General features: G+C 49.0%; 4 protein-coding genes across 5 annotated transcripts in view; all 4 read left to right on the forward strand.

The window, feature by feature from the left end:
• LOC138974802 (uncharacterized) overlaps nt 1-24,720 on the forward strand; it is a 204,367-nt gene that overhangs the window by 126,745 nt on the left and 52,902 nt on the right. The window lies entirely within an intron of this gene.
• LOC138974087 (putative nuclease HARBI1) lies at nt 6,456-8,253 on the forward strand. Its single transcript, XM_070346779.1, has one exon. It carries the CDS (start codon nt 6,891-6,893, stop codon nt 8,181-8,183), a length of 1,293 nt encoding a protein of 430 aa, XP_070202880.1. The 5' UTR covers nt 6,456-6,890; the 3' UTR covers nt 8,184-8,253.
• Nucleotides 11,799-24,720, forward strand: part of LOC138974110 (uncharacterized) — a 340,574-nt gene continuing 327,652 nt past the window's right edge. For both annotated transcript variants that reach the window (XM_070346805.1, XM_070346804.1), the window contains exons 1-3: nt 11,799-12,676; nt 13,059-13,261; nt 13,660-13,847. In XM_070346805.1, the coding sequence (XP_070202906.1) occupies nt 11,915-12,676; nt 13,059-13,261; nt 13,660-13,847 (1,153 nt within the window). In that variant the 5' untranslated portion in view covers nt 11,799-11,914. The remainder of the gene's footprint in view (nt 12,677-13,058; nt 13,262-13,659; nt 13,848-24,720) is intronic.
• Nucleotides 15,707-24,720, forward strand: part of LOC138974407 (uncharacterized) — a 59,227-nt gene continuing 50,213 nt past the window's right edge. The window contains exons 1-3 of the mRNA XM_070347123.1: nt 15,707-15,722; nt 15,931-16,234; nt 16,949-17,298. Coding sequence (XP_070203224.1) covers nt 15,707-15,722; nt 15,931-16,234; nt 16,949-17,298 — 670 coding nt within the window. The remainder of the gene's footprint in view (nt 15,723-15,930; nt 16,235-16,948; nt 17,299-24,720) is intronic.

Below are 24,720 nucleotides of genomic sequence, written 5' to 3' on the forward strand. Positions count from 1 at the left end.
GAGAGAGACCGACACTTCTTTGGCAATTTTGGACCAGACAGCGTCTTTATGTTTAACAGTTAGACTGTTCTGAAATTTGGACAGAATAACCGTTCTTTCGTAAAACACTTCTGTCAAGAGTACAGCAATTTCACCATCTGAAAAAGGCGCAGAACGCCCCTCCGTGTCTACTTTCTTTTTGAGCGGCACACGTGCCTTGCCATTTTCGTTGACTGCCATGTTGATAGAAACGTGCGCATGCGTATTAGTAGGGATTCCCCCAATTTCCCCGACCTTGACCTTAATACTCTCGCTGTCACTACTTTGGCGTTCAAGTCAGTTCATGCATTGTGAACAGTGTTAGAAAGTTGACTTCGGGAGTTCCCACTTCGAAAAGAGGCCTCTACTTCCAGTGTTTCTTACTTCTAGTTCATGCATACGGGCCCTGTAGAGCGGGTGGATCTGCGACAAGGGGTCACGGGAGCTTGGGGATTCTGGGGAGCAGGGGGGTTGGGACGATGAAGACGGGGAGGGGGGGTTGGACGATCGGGGACAGGTTGGGGACGGGGAGCTCTAGCCGCTGGAACAAGCACCCACATATCAGTGTCACTTTCACTGCCTGAATCAGTGTCGTATCGAAGCCTTATAACGGGCCCTTCTGGCAGATGTGGTGCTGGTTCTTCCTCTTCTTCTTCTGTTGGAGGCGCAGCCAAGATGTTAGCTGGCAATAGGTCAGCCCGATTCACTGTCTTCTCAGGCCCGCCAAGGTACGGCCTGACTGTGAATACAGGAGATGGGGCGCGAAGGGCTGACCTGTTACCACGTGGAGATCGGGCTTCCAGTGATCCTGAATCTTTGATCGCCCGAGCTTGCGGCTCTTCAAGTAACAAAAGTCACCCACAGCCAGCGGGACAACTTTCACAGCAGGTAGTCTGCTCCCTCTGCTGGCTGCGGCTTCCGGAAGGTTGAAGTCAGTTTTCAGGTGCGCAGCTTGCAGTCGTTCACGATGTTGGCGAACCCAGTCGGTTGGTCCTTCAGCGGTCTGCGCCGTCGTCCCAAGAAGGTTGTCGACAGGCAGTCTGGGCTCCTGGCCGAAGAGCAGGAAGTAGGGGCTGAAGCCGGTGCTAGCGTGTGGCGTGCAGTTGTACGCCTGCACCACTTCCTGAAGATGTTGAGGCCAGCGGGACTTCCTCTCTGCAGACAGTGTACGCAGCAGGTCGTGCAGCGTGCGGTTGAACCGCTCACACTGGCCGTTTCCTTGGGGGTGGTAAGGAGTGGTTCGGGACTTGCGGATCATGTCGTAGAGCTCGCACAGTCCCCCGACTAGAGCCGACTCAAATTCGCGGCCCTGGTCGCTGTGGATGCGCTCCGGTACACCGTAGCGCTGGAACCACTCCTTCACCAAGGTCTGTACCACTGTTGCTGCCGTCTGGTCCCTGGTGGTAGCGGCCACGGTGAATTTGGTGAACACGTCAGTCATGATCAGGACGTTATCACGACCATCTGTGGCCATTTCCAACTTCGTGAAATCTATCGCCAAGATTTGCAGGGGGCGACTGGCAAGCAGATGTCCGGTTCTGGGCGAAGGCTTCGGGCGTCGGTTGAGCAGGCAGCGTTGACAGCTCTTGATGTAGTGCTCAACGTCGGCCGTCATGCCTGGCCAGTAGACACGGGCTCGCATCAGCTTTAGGGTCCTCTCGACTGCTTGGTGACCCATATTGTCATGCAGGTGGCGAAGGACGTCTGGCCGCAGGGTTGAGGGTAAGACGACTTGATTGAGTTCGCCGGCCAGCTGGTCTTGTACAGTCCTGTACAGCACGCCATCCTTGATGGACAGGCGGCCATGTTGCTTGGTTAGCGTTACAACGCTCTTCTCCCGGCATCTCGATTTTGCCGGCCATGCAGCGAGTACTGCACCAATGACTGGATCATCTTTCTGCAGCGTGGTGAGGTCAAGGGGAGGGAATTGGGGAAAGAGAGGGGTGACATTGCTGGTGGAAATGTCCGCAAAGGGAGTAGGAAGGGAGAAGGATGGTTGCTGTATCTGTCTCTTGGCGCTCACACCAAACCTCTTGGAGAGTAGCAACCTCCGCAGGGACCGGGGTAGATTTGGGAGGGGGAAGGTGATGGGGCATGCGGGAGAGGGCATCAGCTCTGTTCTCACGGCCTGGCTTGTATCGCACCGTGAAGTTGAACATGCCGAGCTGTGCAGCCCAGCGCTGTTCAAGTGCGCCCAAGTTTGAAGTCTGGAAGTGGGCCAGGGTTTTGTTGTCCGTGAACACCTCGAAGGTGGAGCCAAGGAGGTATCCGCGGAACTTCTCTGTCACCGCCCATTTGAGTGCCAGCATCTCGAGTTTGAAGCTGCTGTAGTTGGCCTCATTCATCTCGGTGGGGCGTAGACGTCGACTGGCGTAGGCAATTACTCTGGCTGTCCCATCGGTCTGCTTCTGGCTGAGAATAGCCCCTAAACCTTCGTGGCTGGCATCAGTTTCCAATACGAAAGGTTTAGAGAAGTCAGCAAATGCCAGGGTGTCAGCGCAGGTGAGTGCGTCTTTGAGTTGCCGAAACGCGGTCGAATGTTCATCTTTCCAGAGATGGGAAATGGGGGACAGCCTCTTGCTCTTCCCCGTGCTGTTGGAGTTGGCCAGCTGATGGAGGGGCCCTGCGACTCTGGCGTAGTTCTTGACGAACCGTCGGTAGTAGCCCGCAAACCCTAGGAAAGAACGGAGCTCCTTGGTGTTCTTGGGTTGCGGCCACTTCCGGACGGCCTCTGTCTTCTTTTCCTGGCAGCTGACGCCCTGGGCAGATATGGTGTGACCCAAATATGTGACCTCCTTGCGCAGTAACTGACATTTCTCCAAGTTGAGCTTCAGCCCGGTCTGGCTTAGCTTGGAGAGGACCTTCTCTAGATGCTGCAGGTGTCCCTCGAACGTCTTGGAGTAGATCAGGAGATCGTCGAGGTACACCAGCAGGAATTCAAAGAGAAAGTCCGACATGACACCGTTCATCAGTCGCTGGAATGTTGCAGGGGCACCGGTGAGTCCAAAGGGCATTCTGGTGAACTCGTAGAGCCCAAACGGTGTCGTGAAGGCCGTTTTATGCTGGTCCTCTGGTGCCATGGCGATCTGATGGTAGCCGCTGGCCAGGTCAAGAGTAGAGAAGAACTTCCCGCCAACTAGGGAGTCGAAGCTTTCTTGGATGCGGGGAAGGGGGTATGAATCTTTTGTTGTTTTGGAGTTGAGGCGCCTGTAGTCGACACACAGCCGGATCTGCCCACTCTTCTTTCTCACAACCACCACTGGGGCGGCGTAAGGACTGTGGCTGTGGACGACTACTCCTTTCGCCAGCAGCTCGTTGATGTGCTGCCGCACTTCCTGGAAGTCTCGAGGGGGAATGGGGCGATAGGCCTGGGACTGGGGGGAATGGTCTGTTATGGGGAGACGGTGAAGCTGAGCTGCTGTGTAGCCCATGTCCATGTCGTCCATGACAACTGCTTCAGGGAACCGGGAGAGGAGTTCCAGCACTTTTCTGTTCTGCTGGGCCGTTCCTTGTAAAGGCTGCAGCATCTCCTGGAGTTTGGGGTTAATGTGGGACGGGGAAGGGGAAGGGAAGTTGTGGTCGATGACTACCTCCTGCGACGATACATGTAGGTGTATGTCACTGTCTGTCTGAACGGTGTCGACCGCATGCAGGGAGGCGATTAGCGTTTTGTTTGTCAACACCGCCTGTTCTCCGGTTAGGTTGGCAATTCTCACGTAGGTGCTGCCCTCGCTGAGTAGAGTCGGCACCAGGAGGAGACCTGAGGGTAGTGGGTGGTGACAGGGCTCTGCCACCAAAGTTCTCTTTCCCACACCGCTCACTCGTATGGTCGTCAGGGATAGCGCTGGAACAATCTGCTTCCCGGCCACTCTTGCCAGTCCTGTCAGGGTCTTGGTCTGTGCCTTGATCTCCCTGACAGTGGCCTGAAGAAGGGAGGAGAGACCATCAGTGGGGTCCAGTGCTGGTACTACCTGCTGTAGCACGTTCATTCCCAGCAGCACCGGGATTTCTTCTTGACGAGCTGATGTCGAGGGGCAAGTAGAGTCCTTGACGACGAGGAAGGCGGCGCTGCAGTCCCGGCCGAACACCTTCACCTTGCCATCCAGCAGCCCAACATATGGGATGTCAAGCCCATTGGCCGCCTTGAGGCGCAACCAATGCAGCTGCTGGAGTGGCCTCCCTTGAAGATGCCGCCGGTACCACGCCTCTGTGACGGTGGACACCTCGCTTCCTGTGTCGATGAGCGCTTCCACCGTCCTTCCTTCTACCTCCATCGTCGTTGTCGGACACTCGCCCCTTATAGCCGGCGTCGTCGCCCCCGCTGTGTGGCTTTTAACAGCAGTAGCTAGGCGTTTCCCCCTCGCTGCTGGTTCTGGCCGCGCTGGTGTCCTCTCGGTGGCCTGTTGGGGCAGTCGCGGGCAAAGTGGCCTGGCTGGGCGCAACCGTAGCACACAAAGGATCGCCTCCCCTGTCCTTTTGTCTTGTCCGTGTTAGCCAGATCATCTACTGTTCCCATCATTCTTTGCATGGCTGCAGTTAAGGCGGCGACTGTCTCCTTCAGGGCCTTAACATCCGCAGACTCTGTTGTCTGCTGTTGGATGACAGCTTCTTCGGGTTCCTCCTCCCGTGTCCAGCGGATTGCTTCATCGCGGACAGCGGCGAGGTTCGTGGTGGGCGCCTTGCGAACCATGGTCCGCAGTTCCCGGCGCAGGGTGTCGCTGCTCAGCCCCGTAATGAAACGGTCGCGGGCCATGGTGAGTCTAATTTCGTCGGCACCCTTTGCCTTGATGAGGGCCTGCAAACCATGGAGGGCGTGGGAGTAGGCGAGTATAGACTCGCCAGTCCTCTGGGTGCGGCTGTGGAACGTCAGGGTCAGCTGGGTCAGAGGGCGCCTGTCCCCGAAGATTTTCTCCAGGATGTCACAGACCTGGGCAGGCGTCTTCCTGGCATCCGCAGTCTGGGCCAGGACCTCCTTTCTCGCCAGCCCATCCAGGTGCTTCAGCAGCCACTCCACCGCTATCGGATCAGGGATGTCGTAGGCCGTCAAGATGCGACGGGCTTCCTCCATGAAGTCCTCCACGGGGCCATCTGCGGGGTCTCCGGCGTAGCGTGGCAGCTTGGGAGGGCTCAGCCACTGCGCCTTGATGGCCTGGTCCGCAATCGCTCCGTCTCTGTCATCTGCCATTGCGTGCTGTCTTCTTGTCTGTTTCTGTCGGACGACGCCAAATCTGTGTTTGTTTAGAAACTTTGACAGCTGATAACTTTACGGAAAATGCATCCATTTGCAATCGGTTTGTTGCTGCAAAACCAGCATGAAAAATACTTTTAAACCATTTTATAAGATATACTTTAGAAGTCCAGATCAAAAAGTAATTATGATTAATTACTCAGAATTAATGACCGATTAACGATCGAAACCCAGCAAAATAAAGATTGCTAAACTCTATCACTTCCTGTACCAAATACCATTCACTCAATTACAAAATGAACTCCTGAACTTTACATGCATGTGTCATACTTGCGGTAAAGTGGAACTTATGACAAGTTATGTGACGTAAAACTTGACAAGGAAACACAGATTGCAAAAATGACGCGTGTAACGTCACGCGGCGAGACACCGGTCAAACTGATGAAAACTTTGCTTTACTTAATCCAAATATTTATTAATGCACTTTAACTCAAAAAGTATCTTAAAGCCATATGTACTCGATGACTATACACGCTAATTGCTTTACCAACAGCTGGAGACAGACTAAATTAAGTTCCCTGCAAAATATTGTGGTCTAGGACCCCTTAAATGTTGAGATATTTGAATTTTCATTTTGATCTAGATCGTCCTATTTATAGATTTGCCAACAGAGGGAACGTTGACGCAAGGGAAATAACTCCGCGTCTTTGTTGACATCCTCACTTTTTCAGAGGCTAGAACAAGCTGTAATGCATGTATATGGTCCGCGCATGGCGACATATCGTCATTACATGGTCTTATGGTGCGTTTAACATCGATTATGGGCAAACTACACTTTGTAAACACGGGAGCGCGTACATATGCCTTTAAGGGAATAAGAAATGAAGTGCACTAAGTTAGATTTACGAAAAAGTTACGATTACGGAGATAATAAATGAATTCCAGACGTCACCTACTTGGCGCTAAAACTCAGATAGCGTCGAAGGTTTGGGTCGGAGCTGATCGAATATTAAAGCAATTCAGTAAGGAACAACAGGGCCTTAAAAAGTACTTGAGCACGAACATACAGAAACATAGTGTCTATATCCATTTATTATTAACATCTAAAAGTAATATATAGCCTTAGATTGCATAAACTAGCACGTGCAACTCAATCAATCTAAAAATAGATTTTAGGCGTAATAAAACATGGCCGCCGCTCAGATGTAAATAAGCTGTGTAGAGAAAAAGTTTGTGTCGTCTGCTTATACCCCCATTCCACTGAGCCGTTCTCGCTTACGTTCTTGTTACGATCAAGGTCGGCTGACACAACAATCGAACGCTACGAAAACGGTCATTTTTGACGTATTTGCGCTCCAATAACATTCTGTTAACGATCGTAACGATGCCGTACAGTTCGCATACCGACCATAGAGCGTATCCATGGCGATTCAACACCGTTCTCTAACGTTGTCATTCCGATTATGCACCGTTCAAAGTGATCCGTTACCGTTCGATTACCGAGTCAACCACTCTTGTACCGTTGTACACAGATCTCTTCCGTTCTATTAACAACCCTACAACGACTGTAGCGTGCAGATAACGTTCCATTCGCGTTCTGTTACCGTTTATTGTAAGGATTTGCCAAGTTCTATAAAAGCAGAGACCAATTCTATCAATATGCAGTTGCTTGCTAGACATCAAGATGGAAGGAGATCAGTTCTTTTTCTTCTTGCTGATGCAGCACAATAACTTGCATTTACGCCAGCTTGCCCTTGTACAAGAACTGATGAGGAGAAGAAGACGAAGACCCCCAGCATTTTGGGTGAGACCATGGCTGACTGCCCAAAGGAGACTGATGTACGGACACTTTCATTGTCTCATGAGAGAGCTAAGGATAGAAGACACCGCATCCTTCTTCAACTTCATGCGAATGGAGCCCCAGATGTTCGATGAGTTGGTTGACAGACTGTCTCCTAGGATCACTCTGCAGGATACCAACTGTAGAAAAGCCCTGGAGCCCGGCCTCAAGGTTGCTGTTACCCTGAGACACCTGGCCTCTGGTGACCGCTACCCCAGCCTCTCATACGCCTTCAGAGTTTCACGTCACACGATTGCCAAGTTTCTTCCACTGGTCTGTCAAGCGATAGTGGACGAATACAAGGATGAGGTCATAGCATGTCCAACCACCGCAGAGGAATGGCAAGCCATTGCTGATGAATTTGAGAGAAAATGGAACGTCCCTCACGCTGTCGGTGCCCTTGATGGGAAACATGTGGCTATTCGGAAGCCTCCCCAGTCTGGAAGCCTCTATTACAATTATAAAGGCTTCTTCTCCTTGGTGATGCTGGCCCTGGTCGACGCCGACTACAACTTCATTTGGGTTGACGTAGGAGCCATGGGACACATGTCAGATGCACAGATCTACAATGCTTCCGAAGTAAAAGAGTGCTTCGAGGATGGGACCATCAATTTGCCACCGCCTCAGCCAATGACCAACGATGATAGGCCTATTCCCTACTTCATGCTCGCCGACGACGCGTTCGCCTTGCGAACGTACCTCATGAAACCATACAGCAAACGTGGTATGACTGATGCAGAACTCATCACCAACTACAGAATATCCAGAGGCCGCAGAGTTGTGGAGAATGCATTTGGCATTTTGGCCAGCAGGTGGCAAGTTCTCCACACCACGTTACAACAACATCCAAAGGTGGCAACAAGTGTGGTGGAAGCTGCAGTGTGTCTTCACAACCTCATGAGGATGAGATACCCAAGACTTCAAAATGCTGAACTGGACATAGAGGATGCAGCCCACAACATCGTGCCTGGAGATTGGAGGAGACGTGCCCCAATGCATGGACTGTATCGGGTCCGTGGAGCAAACCAAGCTTCCACCGAGGCGAAAAGGCAACGGGAGTATCTGAGACTGTACTTCAACAGCCCTGCTGGAGCTGTCCCTTGGCAACAGGACATGATTCGCGTCAGGCGCCAGTAACTCTGTCCACTTCTTCGGGGGCTTTTCCGCTAAAATGCCCCCACCCACATTTTCTCAAGAGAATAGAAGCTTCTGGTTGCATTTCGATCTATAGGGGCTTTATTTATTTTATGTCGCACTTGTTGTACCAACACACCAATTGCATGTGACCTTCACCTATTAGTTCTAACCTCTGTGAAACATGGGTTCCACGCAGAACTTGGAATTGAAGTCTCTTGTGAAACCCCAAATCACCACACATAATCGGCTTTTTTTTTATTGTTTTATATTTTTATTGTTATTTAATTATCATTACTATTTTTTTTTTAGGGGAGGGGTCGTGGGGGTGGTGGTGTGCGGGGGCTTTTTGGCTGCTCATTGCTTAGAACCGAGTTAAGTTATTACAAATCTGTAAAATCCTTAATAGCGGACAAAGCCTACGGAAAAGCAATCGTTTTATTTCTGTCCGTTGAGACTGTAAAGGCACGTCACGTGACAAGGGCAAGCAGACGAAACAACAAGAACATTTATTAGCGGACTTTAGATCGCTCAGCGAAACTTTGATGGCAGTGATCTTTTTCGTATCTGTGATATGGATTATGCAACGACTTATTATATACAGACCTACCCGCGTCGTCTGGAGATCGGTGGAGGAGCTCTAATGGAATGGTTTGCACGGTATTAGAACGTAAATGGAATGCAACAACAACGTTAGGATCAGCTCAGGTCGTTTCGGGATCGGTATAGGAACTGTATGGAGCGGTACGAACGGTTCTAGAACGCTACGATGACGCACTGAGAACGCTAGTGACGTCACTTCCGATGCGATAACGTTGTGTTACCGCTCCTTTACGTTCCATTAACGATCTGAAAGTTCCGTTACCGATGTGTTTAGGTTCCGTTACCGCTCATTTTGATCGGGAGGGAAACGGCGAAAATTTGAAACATGTTTCAAAAACTCACCCGTTCTTACCGTTCCTTGCGTTCCATTAACGTTCCTTAGCGCTCCACTTACGTTCTTTCCGATCCCTCCCGATCCTTACCGTTTCCCGGCCGTTCCTTGATCGTAACGGGAACGTAAGCGAGAACGGCTCAGTGGAATGGGGGTATAGGCGCAGAAAGTTTGTTAAGGCACTTGCTGTAAGGGCAAAAGTCTGTTAGGGCACTTGGCTGTAAAGGCACTTGCTGTAAAGGCACTTGCTGTAAAGGCAAAAGTATAGGGCACTTGGCTGTAAGGGCACTAAAAGTGCACATTGTCACATAGGAATAAATGCAGTTTCTTTAGCTTTGTAAGCTTTCTTCTTTGTTTGGATTATACGTCAACCGCTGAAGGAAGAATTAACCTGAATGTCTTGTAACGACAATCACAATATTCAAATACTCATCTATTTTTTTATTTTGTGTGTGGAACCTTTGTGCTTTCAATTTACTCAGCTCCCATTTAATACTATATTTATTGGGTGTAAGTTTGGGAAACACTCAAGAGTTGTTAACGGATAAAGTATAAAGTTTTACCAAAACTGCCGACCTGCCAGTTTTCAATTAGTGTAAGTATGTAACTAATCGAAAAACAAACAAACAACTCACTAGTGGTCATTGTGATATGTGTATGGAAATGATATGAAACCCTAGATGAGTTCTCAAAAATAGCGCTCTTTGCTTTTGACTGGACTCAAAATCTGTCTTGGTCCATTTAAAGAATTATTTTGGTTTTCAGTTTGTGTGACAAGCCAGCACGGATACACCAGGCGTGTATATTATACCCCCATTCCACACATCCGTTCTAGGTCCCGTTCCCGTAGCGACCAAGGAACGGCACGGGAATGGGGGGGATCGGGAGGGGACCTTAATGGAACGTCAATGGACGTTAACGGAACTCCTTTGAACGGTAGGAACGGTTGGTACGGGTGAGTTCGGGCTGCATGTTCAAAATGTTAGCCATTCCCCGCCCGTTCCAAATGAACGGTAGTGAAACCTGAACACATCGGCAACGGAACTCATGGATCGTTCATGGAACTTAACGCAATGGTAACGCAACGCTAGCGCTCTCACACACTGAGTTGTCATACCCGCATTCCACACATCCGTTCTAGCTTCCGTTCCCAGCTGTCCTGAGGACGGCTGCCAGTACGGTCAGACGCTGCTCAAAGATGCCAAAAACGGCCGTTTGTGCAGCGTCTCATTGTTGTGGCAGCCGTCCTGAGGACGGCTGGGAACGGAAGCTAGAACAGTTGTGTAGAATGGGGATATTACACACGGAAAGTCTCTATGACACCTTATTTTATACCCCCATTCCACACATCCTTTCTAGCTTCCATTTCCAGCCGTCCTCAGGACGGCTGCCATAACGATGAGACGCTGCGCAAACGGCCGTTTTTGGCATCTTTGAGCAGCGTCTGACCGTATAGTGGCAGCCGTCCTGACGGCTGCGAACGGAAGCAAGAACGGATGTATGATAACGCAGTGTGTGAGAGCGCTAGTGTTGCGTTACCATTGCGTTAAGTTACATTAACGATCCATGAGTTCCGTTGCCGATGTGTTAAGGTTCCATTACCGTTCATTTGGAACGGGCAGGGAATGGCTAAAATGGCCAACATGCAGTCCGAGCTCACCCGTTCCTACCGTTCTATGGAGTTCCGTTAACGTCCATTGGCGTTCGATGAAGGTCCCCTCCCGATCCCTCCCATTCCCGTGCCGTTCCTTGGTCGCCACGGGAACGGAACCTAGAACGGATGTGTGGAATGGGGGTATTAGCGAGTCACGGGTTTGTTTGGATACAAACATTTGAAGAAAAAGAACAGTACTATAAACAAAGAAAAATAGAAGATTTTTCTAAGTTGCAAACAGAATGTTCCCACGCTTGCAAGAACGCTTCCAGTCTATTGATATCAACCCGTGCACTGTGAATCAGTCCTACAGGGTACAACTTCTCACTGGGACGTCGTTCTGCACAAAGGACGGACAAGGTGGGTGTGACGACGTGCATTCACTGCCCGTGACGTAGCGGTTACCAACGGCATTGTCAGTCTCTTTGTGATTTGCCAGTGCGCCACCACAGTGTATAAAGCAGAGGTGTGAAACGACCTGAGTCAGTTTGGACACTGCTGCCACTGAGGATTTAACACTGAATGTAATCATCGACTTGTGTCAGTGACAGTGTAGTCTGCCTGGCTTTGAAATATGACTTATGCCAGAGACAGTAAAGTCTGGCTGTGAGAATTGACTTGTGTCAGTAACAGTGAATTCTGACTTTGAGAAATGACTTGTGTCAGAGACAGTGAGATCTGCCTGACTGAGAAATGACTTGTGTCAGTGACAGTGAGGTCTGCGTGTCTGTAAAACTTGACTTGTGTCATTGACAGTGTAGTCAGCTTGTCTGTGAGAAATGCGTATCGAGCCGTGTGTTAGCGTGCCACACCCGACCTCGGTCAGTAACACACATCACGCCAAAGTCTGCGTTCATGAAACTTTGTGTGAAGAAAACCTGTACAACTTCGTCTGAAGGTTTACCCAGTGAGCTAGAGGGAAACCAGACGTGCGTTATTCTGTCACTGAGCGTGATAACCAGCAGAACAGGACATGTGTGAACCTAGCCTGATTCTCTAACCGGGTGTCAGGAACTCTTTAACCCAGGGTGTTAGGGAAAGACAAGTTGCTGATCATAACCAGCAGAACAACGAGGGTGGCTCTCTGTCGTTCCCGAAGCAACAAAGCGCGCAGGTAACATTGAGTGAAGGTTTGAACCCGAGATCATGGCGGCCAGAAACACACAACAGACAGACGCCGATGACTGGCGGCAGATCGTGACGTCACTCTACCCTGACGCTCTCACCCGTACCTACTGTGTGCCGCCTGTACAGTTCAACAGGGTGCCCTACGTCAGGGACGTTGTACCCGGTACCGGTCTGTCTGTGCACGTGCTACAGCCACAAGCTAGTGCCCGGTTTCTCCACACAGCTCTTAATACCAACCCCGAGGGATGGACAGTACCGCAGCATATGTGGGCCGAGGAGCCAGAGCCACATATCCCTCCAGTAGGAATACAGGACAGCGACTTACAGGACGACTTCGCCCAAAACCACGTGATGCTAAACCTGCAGGAGCTTGGCGACAGTCGTCACGAGGCCATGTTCATCCTGTCTCAGCTACAGTTCGGCAGCTACCTCAACGACCCTGCCTACGCCGCGGCCGCTAAACAGCTCCCACGACCCAGAGACTTACCACAAGATCGTCAGGGCGATTTTGACTTTCTGTTGATCCACCGCCAGCACGGCATTCTGATCGCAGAGCTCAAGTCTGTGGGGAAAACCAAGGGTGCCTCAAACGAGGCCGATCTTGTCCTTGCCCAGAAGGTGAAGCAAGCGGTCAAGCAGCTGGACAAGTCGGAGAGAGTGGTGAGGCACCTTGTGAGTGACATCGGACCTGGCATGACTGTCAAGAAAACTCTCTTCCTGCCTTACATCAGCTGTGATCAGTTAGAGCGAGTCTTGGACAACGATGAACAGTTGGAACAGGTAACGCGCAAGAGAGAGAGAGAGAGAGAGAGAGAGAGAGAGAGAGAGAGAGAGAGAGAGAGACGGAGAGAGAGAGAGAGAGAGAGAGAGAGAGAGACGGAGAGAAAGAGTGAGAGAGAGAGAGAGAGAGAGAGAGAGAGAGAGAGAGAGAGAGAGAGAGAGAGCACACAAAAAGACAAACGGAAAGAAACAGAGAGACGGCGGGAGAGAGGAGGGTTCTGATCTCAGTATATCTACACACACATACACACACACACCCACACACACACACACACTCTCTGGTGGGTGGTTGGATATTGAATCAGCTTTCTACCGAGCACACAATGATACTGACGCCCCACACAAACATACAGTATTGCGTACAAGTATGTCTCTACTGCAGGCGGTGTGTCAGAGCCTGGGTGCCGCCAACACAGCGGAGGCCGTTCAGCTGTGCTGTTGCTCTGACCAACTGTCCCAGCCTGCATCGTACTGGCACGTGACACCCGCCGTGTTATCACAGCTGAGCACCTGGTGGCAACACAGGATGGCCCGTACTGTGGACACTCAGCTCACTGATCAACTTTACCTGGACATCGTGGCCAGGTGAGAGAAGTGACAACATCATGTCAGTTAAGTCAACTAACCCCAACTAACCCTAGGCCACCAGTAAGTAGGGTCGATGAAGGCTAGGGCAGTACCGGTAGGGGCTTAACCCCTGCAACCGCTACGGCTTGGCCTAGCCCGAGACTTGAACATGCTGTGAGGTCTGCCCTTTTCCTGCAAAAATAGAATTTTCTTTCTTTTCTTTCTTTCTTTCTTCTTTTTTTTTCTTCTTTTTTTTCTCTTTTCCTCGCAACCCTCCAAAGCGCCATTAATAGTCAGAACGTTGACCCGGGGCGTCTGATGGAAGAGGAAGAAGTCACAGTGCTGGAGCAATGTTATGATTGCTACGTTTGAGTATTTATTATCATTTATCATTATCGGAATTGTTTCTGTTACAGGTTTGTTGGTCCGGCCACCACGGTGTCTGTTCCATGCTACAACAACGTACGTGTGGAGGTGCGGACTGCAGGCCAGGCGGTGGCGGAACTGGGGCGAAGGCTGGCACTTCTGGTTCTGACCCTGCAACAGCTGGGCCTAATGAACCGAGACCCGCCACTGGTCTGCATTACGGGAGCGCCAGGAACAGGTGACAAGCTCACAGCCTCTTTCCCTGGATTGATTGTTTCCTGTTTTGTTTGTTTGTTGTTGTTGGCCTTGCTGCCGATGTTTGGCTGTTCGCTAAACGATTTTCTGTCCAAGCAAGATGGAACACTAAGCTCAGCCGCCTGTTTTGCGTTAAAGGCCAACATGGGCGCGCGGCAGATGTAGCTGTAGTTTCTTATGCTGGCAATTACGCTAAATTGAGCTCTGTGGCTTTCTACAAGAACTAGGTTCAGTCTCCTAGGCGCACTCTGCTAACTAATTAAGCCTCCAGAAACTTGAAAGCTGTTCAAAGCAAACGCCCTGTATTTAGGGTCTTTGCTCAAAGTCGCACAGCTTTCAACTGGAGTTTCTTCTCGACCAGAAGCTTGCCGGCAATTGATACAAATTCGGGTTGACTTTTCAAATGGTTAACTTCGCGACTATTTTGCTGTACCAACTTTTGTCTGCCTTCTCATGGACAAAAATCGGCTCAAACTCGGCTGAAAGTCGCACATGTGAACATCACCAGTAGGACATGACGTGAATGAGGTTACACCCTACACCTGCTGACATGTGTGTGAAGGGTGCATGCTGTGCTAATACTGCTGCTATGAAGAGAAACAAACCCACCACCACCATCACCACCACCACCACCCAGCAATTACTTATACTGCTGCTTCTGCCACTTTTTTTCTTTTTTTTAAACAAAAAAAACATTTTTGGCAATTTTCATGTATCATCATCATCATCATGAACAACAACAATAATTATCGTCATCGCTGTTGTTGCGGCAAACGATACTGACAGAACAATGTTTCTGATTTCCTTGCAGTGCACTGATCCTAGATAGTTTGTTCCCTTGACGTCTTAGTTGAATGATTGACGCAGTGTTTATGACGTTGTTTGTGTCAAGTTTTACTTGATCGTCATCGTACCAGAAGATTCCAGTTTTGATGGATGACGGTTTTGTATTGTGCTCGATGTTTGTGTCGTCTGATTCCGTGGACAATGTGACAACCGAAGGAAAGGCATCAGGCTGACACGGAGAACAGTTTGAAACTGACATGTTCATTTAGAAACTGACATGTTCATTTAGACTCCATGAAATGTAATTTTCTAAAATAGGAATGTTCTTGGCAGTTATATCATTGTGTGCTTATTTCTATCTATGTTCCTGATGCTGTGTTTCGCGTGTAAAAGGTGAAACGGACTTGATGTAAAATAGCTTGCTTTCACATTGTTTTGTAGTATATTTGTATGCACAGTATGGTTATGTTTGTATGTGAACAGGTAAGACAGAATAGAATAAGAATAAGAATACTTTATTATCTCATTGAGAAATTCAGGCGTGGTACATAACAATAATACAAACAGGACATTGTTTTTACATAAGACATATAGCACTATATAACAGGGCAGGTTATAAACACACCTCCCACATACCTTTCTGGACATTGCTTGCATTGTGCTTACGCATTCAGTCATGAACACATCCATGTCTCACTTACACATCGCACACATGGACATTCTTGTACGCTCAACTTACCCATTCATACATGGACATTCGACCACGCTACACTTACACATTCTTATACGCTCCACTTACACATTCACACATGGGCATTCTTATATGCTCCACTTACACATTCCCACATGGACATTCGACTACGCCCACTTACACATTCCCACATGGACATCTTTAAAGCACTGCGCTTACATATTCTTGCACACCTGCGCGTATAACGGACTATGGCTAAACATCATTGCAAGTTCTGGTACTGCAGGGGTTGAGGTGGCTGATCGTGGGCCTACATCTTCCCTAAAACCAGGACCATGATGTGCAAGGTATCTCTGCATGTAACAATGCTTGACGCTCACAGTGCTTTGTAATCTATTACATTAAATGTGCGTTGTGTTCCAACAGGTAAGACAGTTCTGGTACTGCAGGGGTTGAGGTGGCTGATCGTGGGCCTACATCTTCCCTAACACCAGGGTCACGATGTGCAAGTCGTCTCTACATGTAACACTGCCTTGTTTTCACATTGTCCTGCAATATATTAACCTTAATATTGTTTGTGTTTCAACAGGTAAGACGGTGGTGCTAGTGCTGCAAGGGATCAGGTGGCTGAGAGACGGGCACGATGTGCGCGTCATTTCAACAGGGAACAATACCCGGGCCATCAGCACATCCATCACACAACAGCTAGAGATGTCACTGAGCGCAGGCCCGACGCCTTCCCTGACACCAGGCTGCGTGTCGTTCCACCAATACAATTTCTGGGACAGGAAGGACGGGGAGGAAAATGTCGAGCAGGCAGTCACCGACCTGTTGGTGTGGGTGAAAAACGGCCACCTGCACGCCTTAATAGATGAGGCGTCCTTTGACAGCAGGTTTGTGTTCATACGTGTGTGTGTGTGTGTGTGTGTGTGTGTGTGTGTGTGTGTGTGTGTGTGTGTGTGTGTGTGTGACTGCTTGTTTCTGTTTGTGTGTGTGTGTGTCTGTGTGTGTGCGTGAGTGTATGTGTGTGTGTGTGTGTGTGTGTGTGTGTGTGTGTGTGTGTGTGTGTGTGTGTGTGTTGCCGACAACTATTATCAGCTTTACATAATGTGTCATGTGAGTGTTTGTTTTTTTTGGTTGTTTTTTTTTTTTTGCTTAACGCCTAGCCGACCACAAAGGGCCATATCAGGGCGGTGCTGCTTTGACATTTAATGTGCGCCACACCCAAGACAGAAGTCGCAGCACAGGCTTCATGTCTCACCCAGTCACACTATTCTGACACCGGACCAACCAGTCCTAGCACTAACCCCATAATGCCAGACGCCAGGCGGAGCAGCCACTAGATTGCCAATTTTAAAGTCTTAGGTATGACCCGGCCGAGGTTCGAACCCACGACCTCCCGCTCACTGGGCGGACACCTTACCACTAGGCCACCGTGTTGCGGTTCATGTGAGTGTGACACACATAATAATAATAGTAATACGATAATTTATAACGCCCACATATCTCACCACAAGTCGACTCAAGGCACACATCTCTAACAACATGACTGTCTCATGTGAGTGTGACACACATCTCTAACACCATGTCTCCATTCTGTGTCACAGGGATAGGCATGGTCCCCTTCTCACACGCCTTGTAACACGCCTAGCGCAGCAAGTACCACACCTGTACCTGTGGTGTGCCGGTGTTCTTAACCGCGACTTACCCACAGCACTGCAGACACATGTGTTTACTGTCCCTCTCCGCTCGGCGCCCACCGTCCTTCGTGAAATACAACCCGTGATTCACAGGTTTAAAGTCAACGACTACAGCGACAGCGGCATGCCTGCCCCTGGGGACGGGCTGAGCGTGATACGGCTGAGTCACCATGGCAACGCGCACACCGGTCGGTGGCCTGTGGACTGCTCACAGTGTGGTCAGGATATCGCTGCCGTGCTGCGCCGTCTGGGTGTGGGTAAGTTGTGTAGCTGATGATGATAATGATGATGTTGAAGGTGGTGGTGATGATGATGATGATTGTGGTGGTGGTGATGATGATGATGATGAAGATGATGATGATGATGTTGAAGATGATGATGATGATGATGAAGATGATGATGATGATGTTGAAGATGATGATGATGATGATGATGATGATGATGATGGTAGGTTTGAGTGAAGGGTAAACCTTCCCGTTCCCTAATGGTGTTTTCCTCCCACACCCCCCCCCCCCCCCCCGCCCTCCTCGAGAATATATATGGGAAAGTCTTTGCTCACTTAAAGGCACAGTAACTCTCCCGTAAACCATCACAGATACTGACAGGCTTTTACACACAGTACAAACACCCTTCCATTTGAACGTTCACCAAACGGGAACATCCTACCCAGTCAGCACACAATATCTGGTCGATATCGGACCGATATCAGATTGTAAATCGGGTTGATATAGGATTACGACATTCGGCCAATATTGGACCGATATAGGTCCGATATAGGGAATCGATATCGGTCCAATATAGAGAATCGATATCGGCCTAATATCGGATCCCGATATCGGACCGATATCGGATCCCGATATTGGACCGATATTGGATCCCGATATTGGACCGATATCGGATCCCGATATGGGACCGATATCAGTTCCCGATATCGGACCGATATCAGATTGCAAATCAAGTCGATGTCGGGTCGATATCGAATTCCGACATTAGTTTTCGTTTATTTAAAATGTCATGGCTAACGTTAATTCAATGTTTTATGACTGTCGCGTAGTCCATTTGTATTACGTCCCTTGATATGCTAATGAGCATCCGGGGACTGGAGACCGGGTCGCCATCTTGGTCGCCATCTTGACGTCATGTCTGAATAAACACCTTTCCAAACTATCCGACTGTTGGGCTAGTTGTGTGAGTATGACAGCTACATTATGCCAATAGCATAACGCTACATGGTGGCAGCGTGGTCAGTACCGACGTCTCTAGCAGATCGAACTGAATTTAGTTTCAGAAAACTGACAGAAAGTGGCGAGACCTAGCAAGCAGAACTAGACTAGAGTCATGGGTCCTTTCAAAGCGCCCGACGCATTCGATTTCACGCAACCTACGAAATGGCCTGAATGGAGACAGCGTTTTGAGAGATACAGGTCAGCGTCCAAACTGGATAAAGATGAGGAAAAGGTACAGGTCAGTGCTTTGATTTATGCGATGGGAAATGAAGCTGAGAGAATATTTCTTTCGTTCGGACTCAGTGATGCAGACTCAAAGAAGTTTGATGTTGTCCTTGACAAATTTGATGGGTATTTCGTTCCAAAAAGAAACATTATCCATGAACGAGCTAGATTCCACGTTAGAAATCAGAAGCCAGAAGAAAACATTGAAAACTATGTTCGTGCACTGCATGAGTTAGCTGCAACAGCGGAGTTCCCAAACAAAGAAGAGTCCATTAGGGACAGATTGGTGTTAGGAGTCCTAGACACTGAACTCTCAGAAAAACTGCAGCTAAAACCGGACTTGACCTTAGAAGGTGCTGTGCAGGACGCTAGGCAGTATGAACTGGTAAAGTCACAGCTCTCAGACCAGCGGCAGTCAAGTGTAGACGCACTACAGCGCAGACTAAGCGGAGGTAGTGATCAACGGAACAGGCGTGGAGGTAGCGCTGGCAGCGCTCGTAGAGGCGGCAGTAGTTATACTCCAGGCAGAGGCGGCTCAACCCAAGGCGGGGGGAAGCTGCAAGAGGCCAGCTGTTCACGTTGCGGTCGTCAGCACCACAGACAAGCGTGCCCAGCACAAGGCAAGAAGTGCAACAAGTGCGGACGCAACAACCATTTCGCAGCAGTCTGCAGAAGCAAGGCAGTCAACGCCATAGATGAACCACAAATGGAGGTGGCATCACAGAGGGGGCATTCAGAAGAGGCTCAGGCAAGCCGGGAGGAACATTTTGTAGGAACATTGTGCTCAGAAGGCAAAAAGGAACCGCCGTGGATGACGACACTCAAGTTTGGAGGATGCGACGTTCCATTCAAGATTGATACTGGAGCGGACGTGTCCGTTATCTCATCAGCGCAGTACCGAAAGCTGAAGCCTTGCCCACAACTCAGCAAAACCAACGCAATCCTGCGTAGTCCAGGAGGTATCCTAAAGTGTGAGGGACAATTTGTGGCCATTAGCAAAGTCCACGACCAGCTTCACTCGCTTCGACTCTTCGTCATACAGTCAAAGACAGACAACCTTCTCAGCAGAGAAGCAGCGGCAAGAATGGGCCTAGTCATGAGGATTGAAGCTGTGGAGGTGCCCTTCGGTGAGCTTGACGACAAACCTGTCCAGTGCCCACCAGTGAAGATCGTTCTGGAAGCAGAATCTGAAGCTTGCAGTGTTCACTCAGCAAGAAGGATCCCAATACCCCTTCTAGACAAAGTCAAAGATGAACTCACAAAGATGCAGAAAGCTGGGATTATAGAAGTGACAGAACCAACAGATTGGTGTGCACCGATAGTGCCAGTCATGAAGAAGTCAGGATCAGTGAGAATCTGCACAGACTACAAGCATCTGAATGCAGCAGTCAAGCGTGAGCGCTACACACTCCCCACGCTCGAAGACATCCTGCACAAGCTGTCTGGGTCGGCAGTTTTCAGCAAGTTAGACGCCACCTCGGGATTCTACCAGATTCCCCTCGACCCAGAGTCGGCAAAGCTTACTACATTCATCACCCCATGCGGTAGATTTTACTACAAGAGGTTGCCATTCGGCATAACTTCAGCTCCAGAGATTTTCCAAAGAACCATGGAGAACATACTGAAGGATGAGTCCAACGTCATTTGTTTCTTCGATGACATGATGGTCCACAGTGAGGATGAACCAGCACATGAGCGACATCTTGAAAGTGTGACAAAGAAACTGGCCAGCGTCAACCTGAAGCTGAATCGGGAGAAGTGCAAACTCAGGAAGCATGAGATCGAGTTCTTGGGTCATCGAATCAGCAAGAACGGCATCTCACCAGATCCAGCCAAACTGGAAGCCATCATGACCATGACAGATCCAACCAACGTGCCCGAGTTGAGGAGGATGCTTGGTATGATCAACTTCCTAGGTCGCTACCTGCCCAACCTGTCCAGTGTACTCCAGCCAGTGACACAACTTCTGGAGAAGAACCAAGCATGGACGTGGGGCCCAGCACAGATCCAGGCCATGGTGACTGTGAAGAAGATGCTTACCTCAGGGCCAAGGCTAGCACACTACGACCTGAGGAAGCCGACAGTCATCAGCGCAGATGCGAGCAGTTATGGGATCGGAGGATTGTTGCTGCAAGAACACCCCGAAGGCATGAAACCTGTCGCATACTGTTCAAGAACATTGACAACCACTGAACGCAGATATGCCCAGATCGAGAAAGAGACACTGGCAGCAGTCTGGTCATGTGAGAAATTCAGCAGATACCTGATAGGTCTGGAAAACGTGACGCTTCAGACAGATCACAAGCCCCTCGTGCCCATCATCAACCACAAAGACCTTCAAGATACGCCCGTGCGATGTCAGAGGATGCTGATGCGTCTCATGAGGTTCAGCGTCAAAGCTGAGTACGTGCCGGGGAAGAAGCTTGTCGTCGCAGATGCTCTCTCCCGCAGTCCTCAGTTCACCACTGAACATCAAGACGAGGTCACAACACTCATTGAAGATGTGGAAGCCTACCTACACAGTGTGGACATTTCCTGGTCTTGTGCAGCGTCAGACAAACGGATGCAAGAAATCGCAGAAGAGACAAAGAAAGACAGACTGATCCAAGAAGCACTTCGCTATACGCGTGAAGGATGGCCGCAGTACGTCACCGACGTTGAGGATGGATTGCGTGACTACTACGCAGTGCGCAGTGAACTCAGCGAGAATCAGGGTCTTCTTACCAGAGGAAAGCGCATCGTTGTCCCAGCTTCGCTACAGGATGACATTCTACGCAGAATCCACGAGGGTCATCAAGGGATCACCAAATGTAGAGAGAGGATGAAGGAAGCAGTTTGGTGGCCCGGAATCAGCGCCAGAATGAAGAAGTTGGTTGAAGAATGCAAGCACTGTCAGGAGAAGAGGCCATCGCAGACCAAAGAGCCATTGATTCCAACAGAGCTACCTCAGCGAACATTCCAGAAGTGCGGAGCAGATCTGTGTGAACTCAAGGGACAGTCATACCTTGTTCTTGTGGATTACTACTCCCGGTACATTGAACTGGCTCACCTCAAGACGATCACTTCAGCAGAAGTCATCAAGAACATGAAAGACATGTTTGCACGACAGGGTATCCCCGAGATACTTGTTTCTGATAATGGAACGCAGTTCACATCCGGAGAGTTCCAGATCTTTGCAAAGGAGTGGGGATTGAAACACGTCACTACAAGTCCTCACTTTCCACAGGCGTGGGGATTGAAACACGTCACTACAAGTCCTCACTTTCCACAGGCGAACGGTAAGGCGGAACGAGCAGTACAGACAGCAAAGAAGATACTGTCGCAAGATGATCCTGCACTCGCTCTTCTCATCTACAGAGACACACCTATTGAAGCCACAGGCTACAGCCCAGCACAGCTTGCATCAGGAAGACGTCTGAGAACAACGCTCCCAACACTGTCTGAAAACCTCGAGCCCAGAGTCTGCGAGAAATCAACAGTGGCAGCCAATGATGCAAAGGCTAAGAAGAAGAACAAACAGACATTTGATAGGCGTCATGGAGTACGGCCCCTAGATACGCTTCTTCCTGGTGACATCGTGATGCAGAAGCTGGACGGAGAGAAGAGTTGGAGAAGCCCAACAGTGGTGCAGCAGCAAGTCGCACCAAGATCCTACGTGGTGAAATCGCCACGAGGCACGTTTCGACGCAACAGGCGTCACCTCAGGCGCTCACATGGTCTGCAGCCTGAGAAGTCCACTCCCTACCCCATTCCTGTCCAAACTGACCTTTCCCAACACGAAGCCCACATCCCCGTATCCAGTGACCAGAAGAGTGGTGCAAGTCACAAAGCACCCAGTCCAGTCCAGACAGGCTCTTACGTTCACAACGAGCCCGGCCCGTGTCCAGGGCCAGTGTCCAGCAACGTCTCCAGCAGCAGTGGTGCCAGCCCAGGTGCCGGAGGGTCCGCCAGAGGATTTACCCCCAAGAAACACCGGCCAGGACGCCGGAGGGTCCACCTACAGTCCATCTCCACAGGGCATCATCAACAGCAGCCCGACACCGGTGACTACCCGCAGCGGCAGAGCCATCACCATGCCAGCCCGCTTCAAGGAGTGAACTGTACAAGTCATCGCCCAAGCAGGGAAGTGAACTTATGTTATTCGTTAATTGTGCCTTATGCAAGCAAGCAGAATCAAAGTTGGATTCATGAACTTTAGTTACAAAAAGCAAAGTTGCTTATCTCCTTCCTCGGTTATTTGTGGACACTAAAGTGTAATTGCAAGCCACTTCGAAAGGCTTTATTTGTCAATCTCAAAGGAAGGGAGATGTCGCGTAGTCCATGTGTATTACGTCCCTTGATATGCTAATGAGCATCCGGGCACTCGAGACCTTGTCGCCATCTTGGTCGCCATCTTGACGTCATGTCTGAATAAACACCTTTCCAAACTATCCGACTGTTGGGCTAGTTGTGTGAGTATGACAGCTACATTATGCCAATAGCATAACGCTACAATGACTAACGCTTATTTAATGTTAAAATAATGTGTTAAGCCAACAAATAACAAGAACACTTGCAAACATAAGCATGCTATCAAACAAAAAGTTTTAAAAACAGAGCTTTTTGGACATGTTAAGAGTGAATAAATAAGCAACATTTTAGCAGTGAACTCGATGCTGGCTTTTGATCTTGTTGTATTACTTCCAGAGAGCATAAAGGCTGTTGATTTTTAATCTCTGTCTAATTGGAAGTGTAAATGGACTGGCGCTGACGGGGTGGTAAGACATCGGCCTCTTAATCGGAAGGTCGAGGGTTCGAATCCCGGCCGCGGCCGCCTGGTGGGTTAAGTGTGGAGATTTTTCCGATCTCCCAGGTCAACTTATGTGCACACCTGCTCGTGCATTATTCCCCTTCGTGTGTACACGCAAGCACAAGACCAAGTGAGCACGGAAAAGATCATGTAACCCACGTCAGAGATCGGTGGGTTATAGATACACGAAAATAACCAGCATGCTTCCTCCGAAAGCGGCGTATGGCTGCCTTAATGGCGGGGTAAAAACGGTCATACACGTACAATTCCACTCGTGCAAAAACACGAGTGTACGTTGGAGTTTCAACCCACTAACCCAGAAGAAGAAGAAGAAGGAAATGTACATGCTAACATGAAACAAAACAAAAGACAAATAAATAAAACCATTAGAAATATGTTGTGAGAATATGTTCTAAACATGTATTCATCATTTCCATGATATATACATTTAAAAAAACACACACCATAAAACCATGATAAAAATGTCGGAAGTTGAATCAGTTCTAACGTTTCTGGAAGTGAGTTTGGATATACATGTATCCCACTTTTAGGTTCTGTACCTAGAAATTTACCAATTCTATTCCATCTTTTGGGTTTTAAAAAATAGTCTTCGCACAGGTATCTTATACATGTATCCGAATGATGCCAGAGACACAAGGAAAGATGAGGTTATTTGCAACACCACCAGCAGAGGAAGAAGTCATTCACTTTGCAGCAGCAGATAAAAAGAATTGTTCAATTTGAAGCAGGAGCAGACACAGAAGTTGTTGAATTTGTAGCGTCATCTGCAGACAAAGAAGTTGCTGAATTTGCAGCAGACGATATTCTTGTTAAATCTGCAGCAGCAAACGAAGAAGTCATTCACTTTGCAGCAGCACCAGACAACAAAAATTGTTGAATTCGAAGCAGGAGCAGACAGAGAAGTTGTTGAGTTTGCAGCAGACGATATACTTGTTAAATCTGCAGCACCAGCCATGGAAAAAGTTGTTGATACAACCAGTGCAGACGATGGCATGTCTGCAATAGGAGACTTTGAAGATCTGCTCCAAATGCTATGACACCTGCAAAGACAGATAATGCAACAATCTTAAAACATAAAGAATTCAGTGTTATTTGAGAACTTTGTAAACACTATAATTATGTCTTCTTTGTTAATGCTCTTTGCTAAATATAGAACTGAAGGTAAATAAAGTTTAAATTGTCTTTGCACTATGCCAATATTTGTTGAATTTACTTGTGTGTATAAATATATATGCTAACTTTGATAGCATTATTCTGTGTTTGAACGAAATGCTCTTAGTCAATGCTGCCTGGCATGGATAACAGCCTCCCCCCTCCCCCCAACACACACAGAACACATTCCAGAAAAAAATTTTCCCAGACTAAGACTGAGTAAGAGTTAGACAATAATATGTCAGTTGGACCTGGACTAAAAATAT

This window comes from Littorina saxatilis, linkage group LG8, assembly GCF_037325665.1.
Source record: "Littorina saxatilis isolate snail1 linkage group LG8, US_GU_Lsax_2.0, whole genome shotgun sequence".
Lineage (NCBI taxonomy): Eukaryota > Metazoa > Mollusca > Gastropoda > Littorinimorpha > Littorinidae > Littorina > Littorina saxatilis.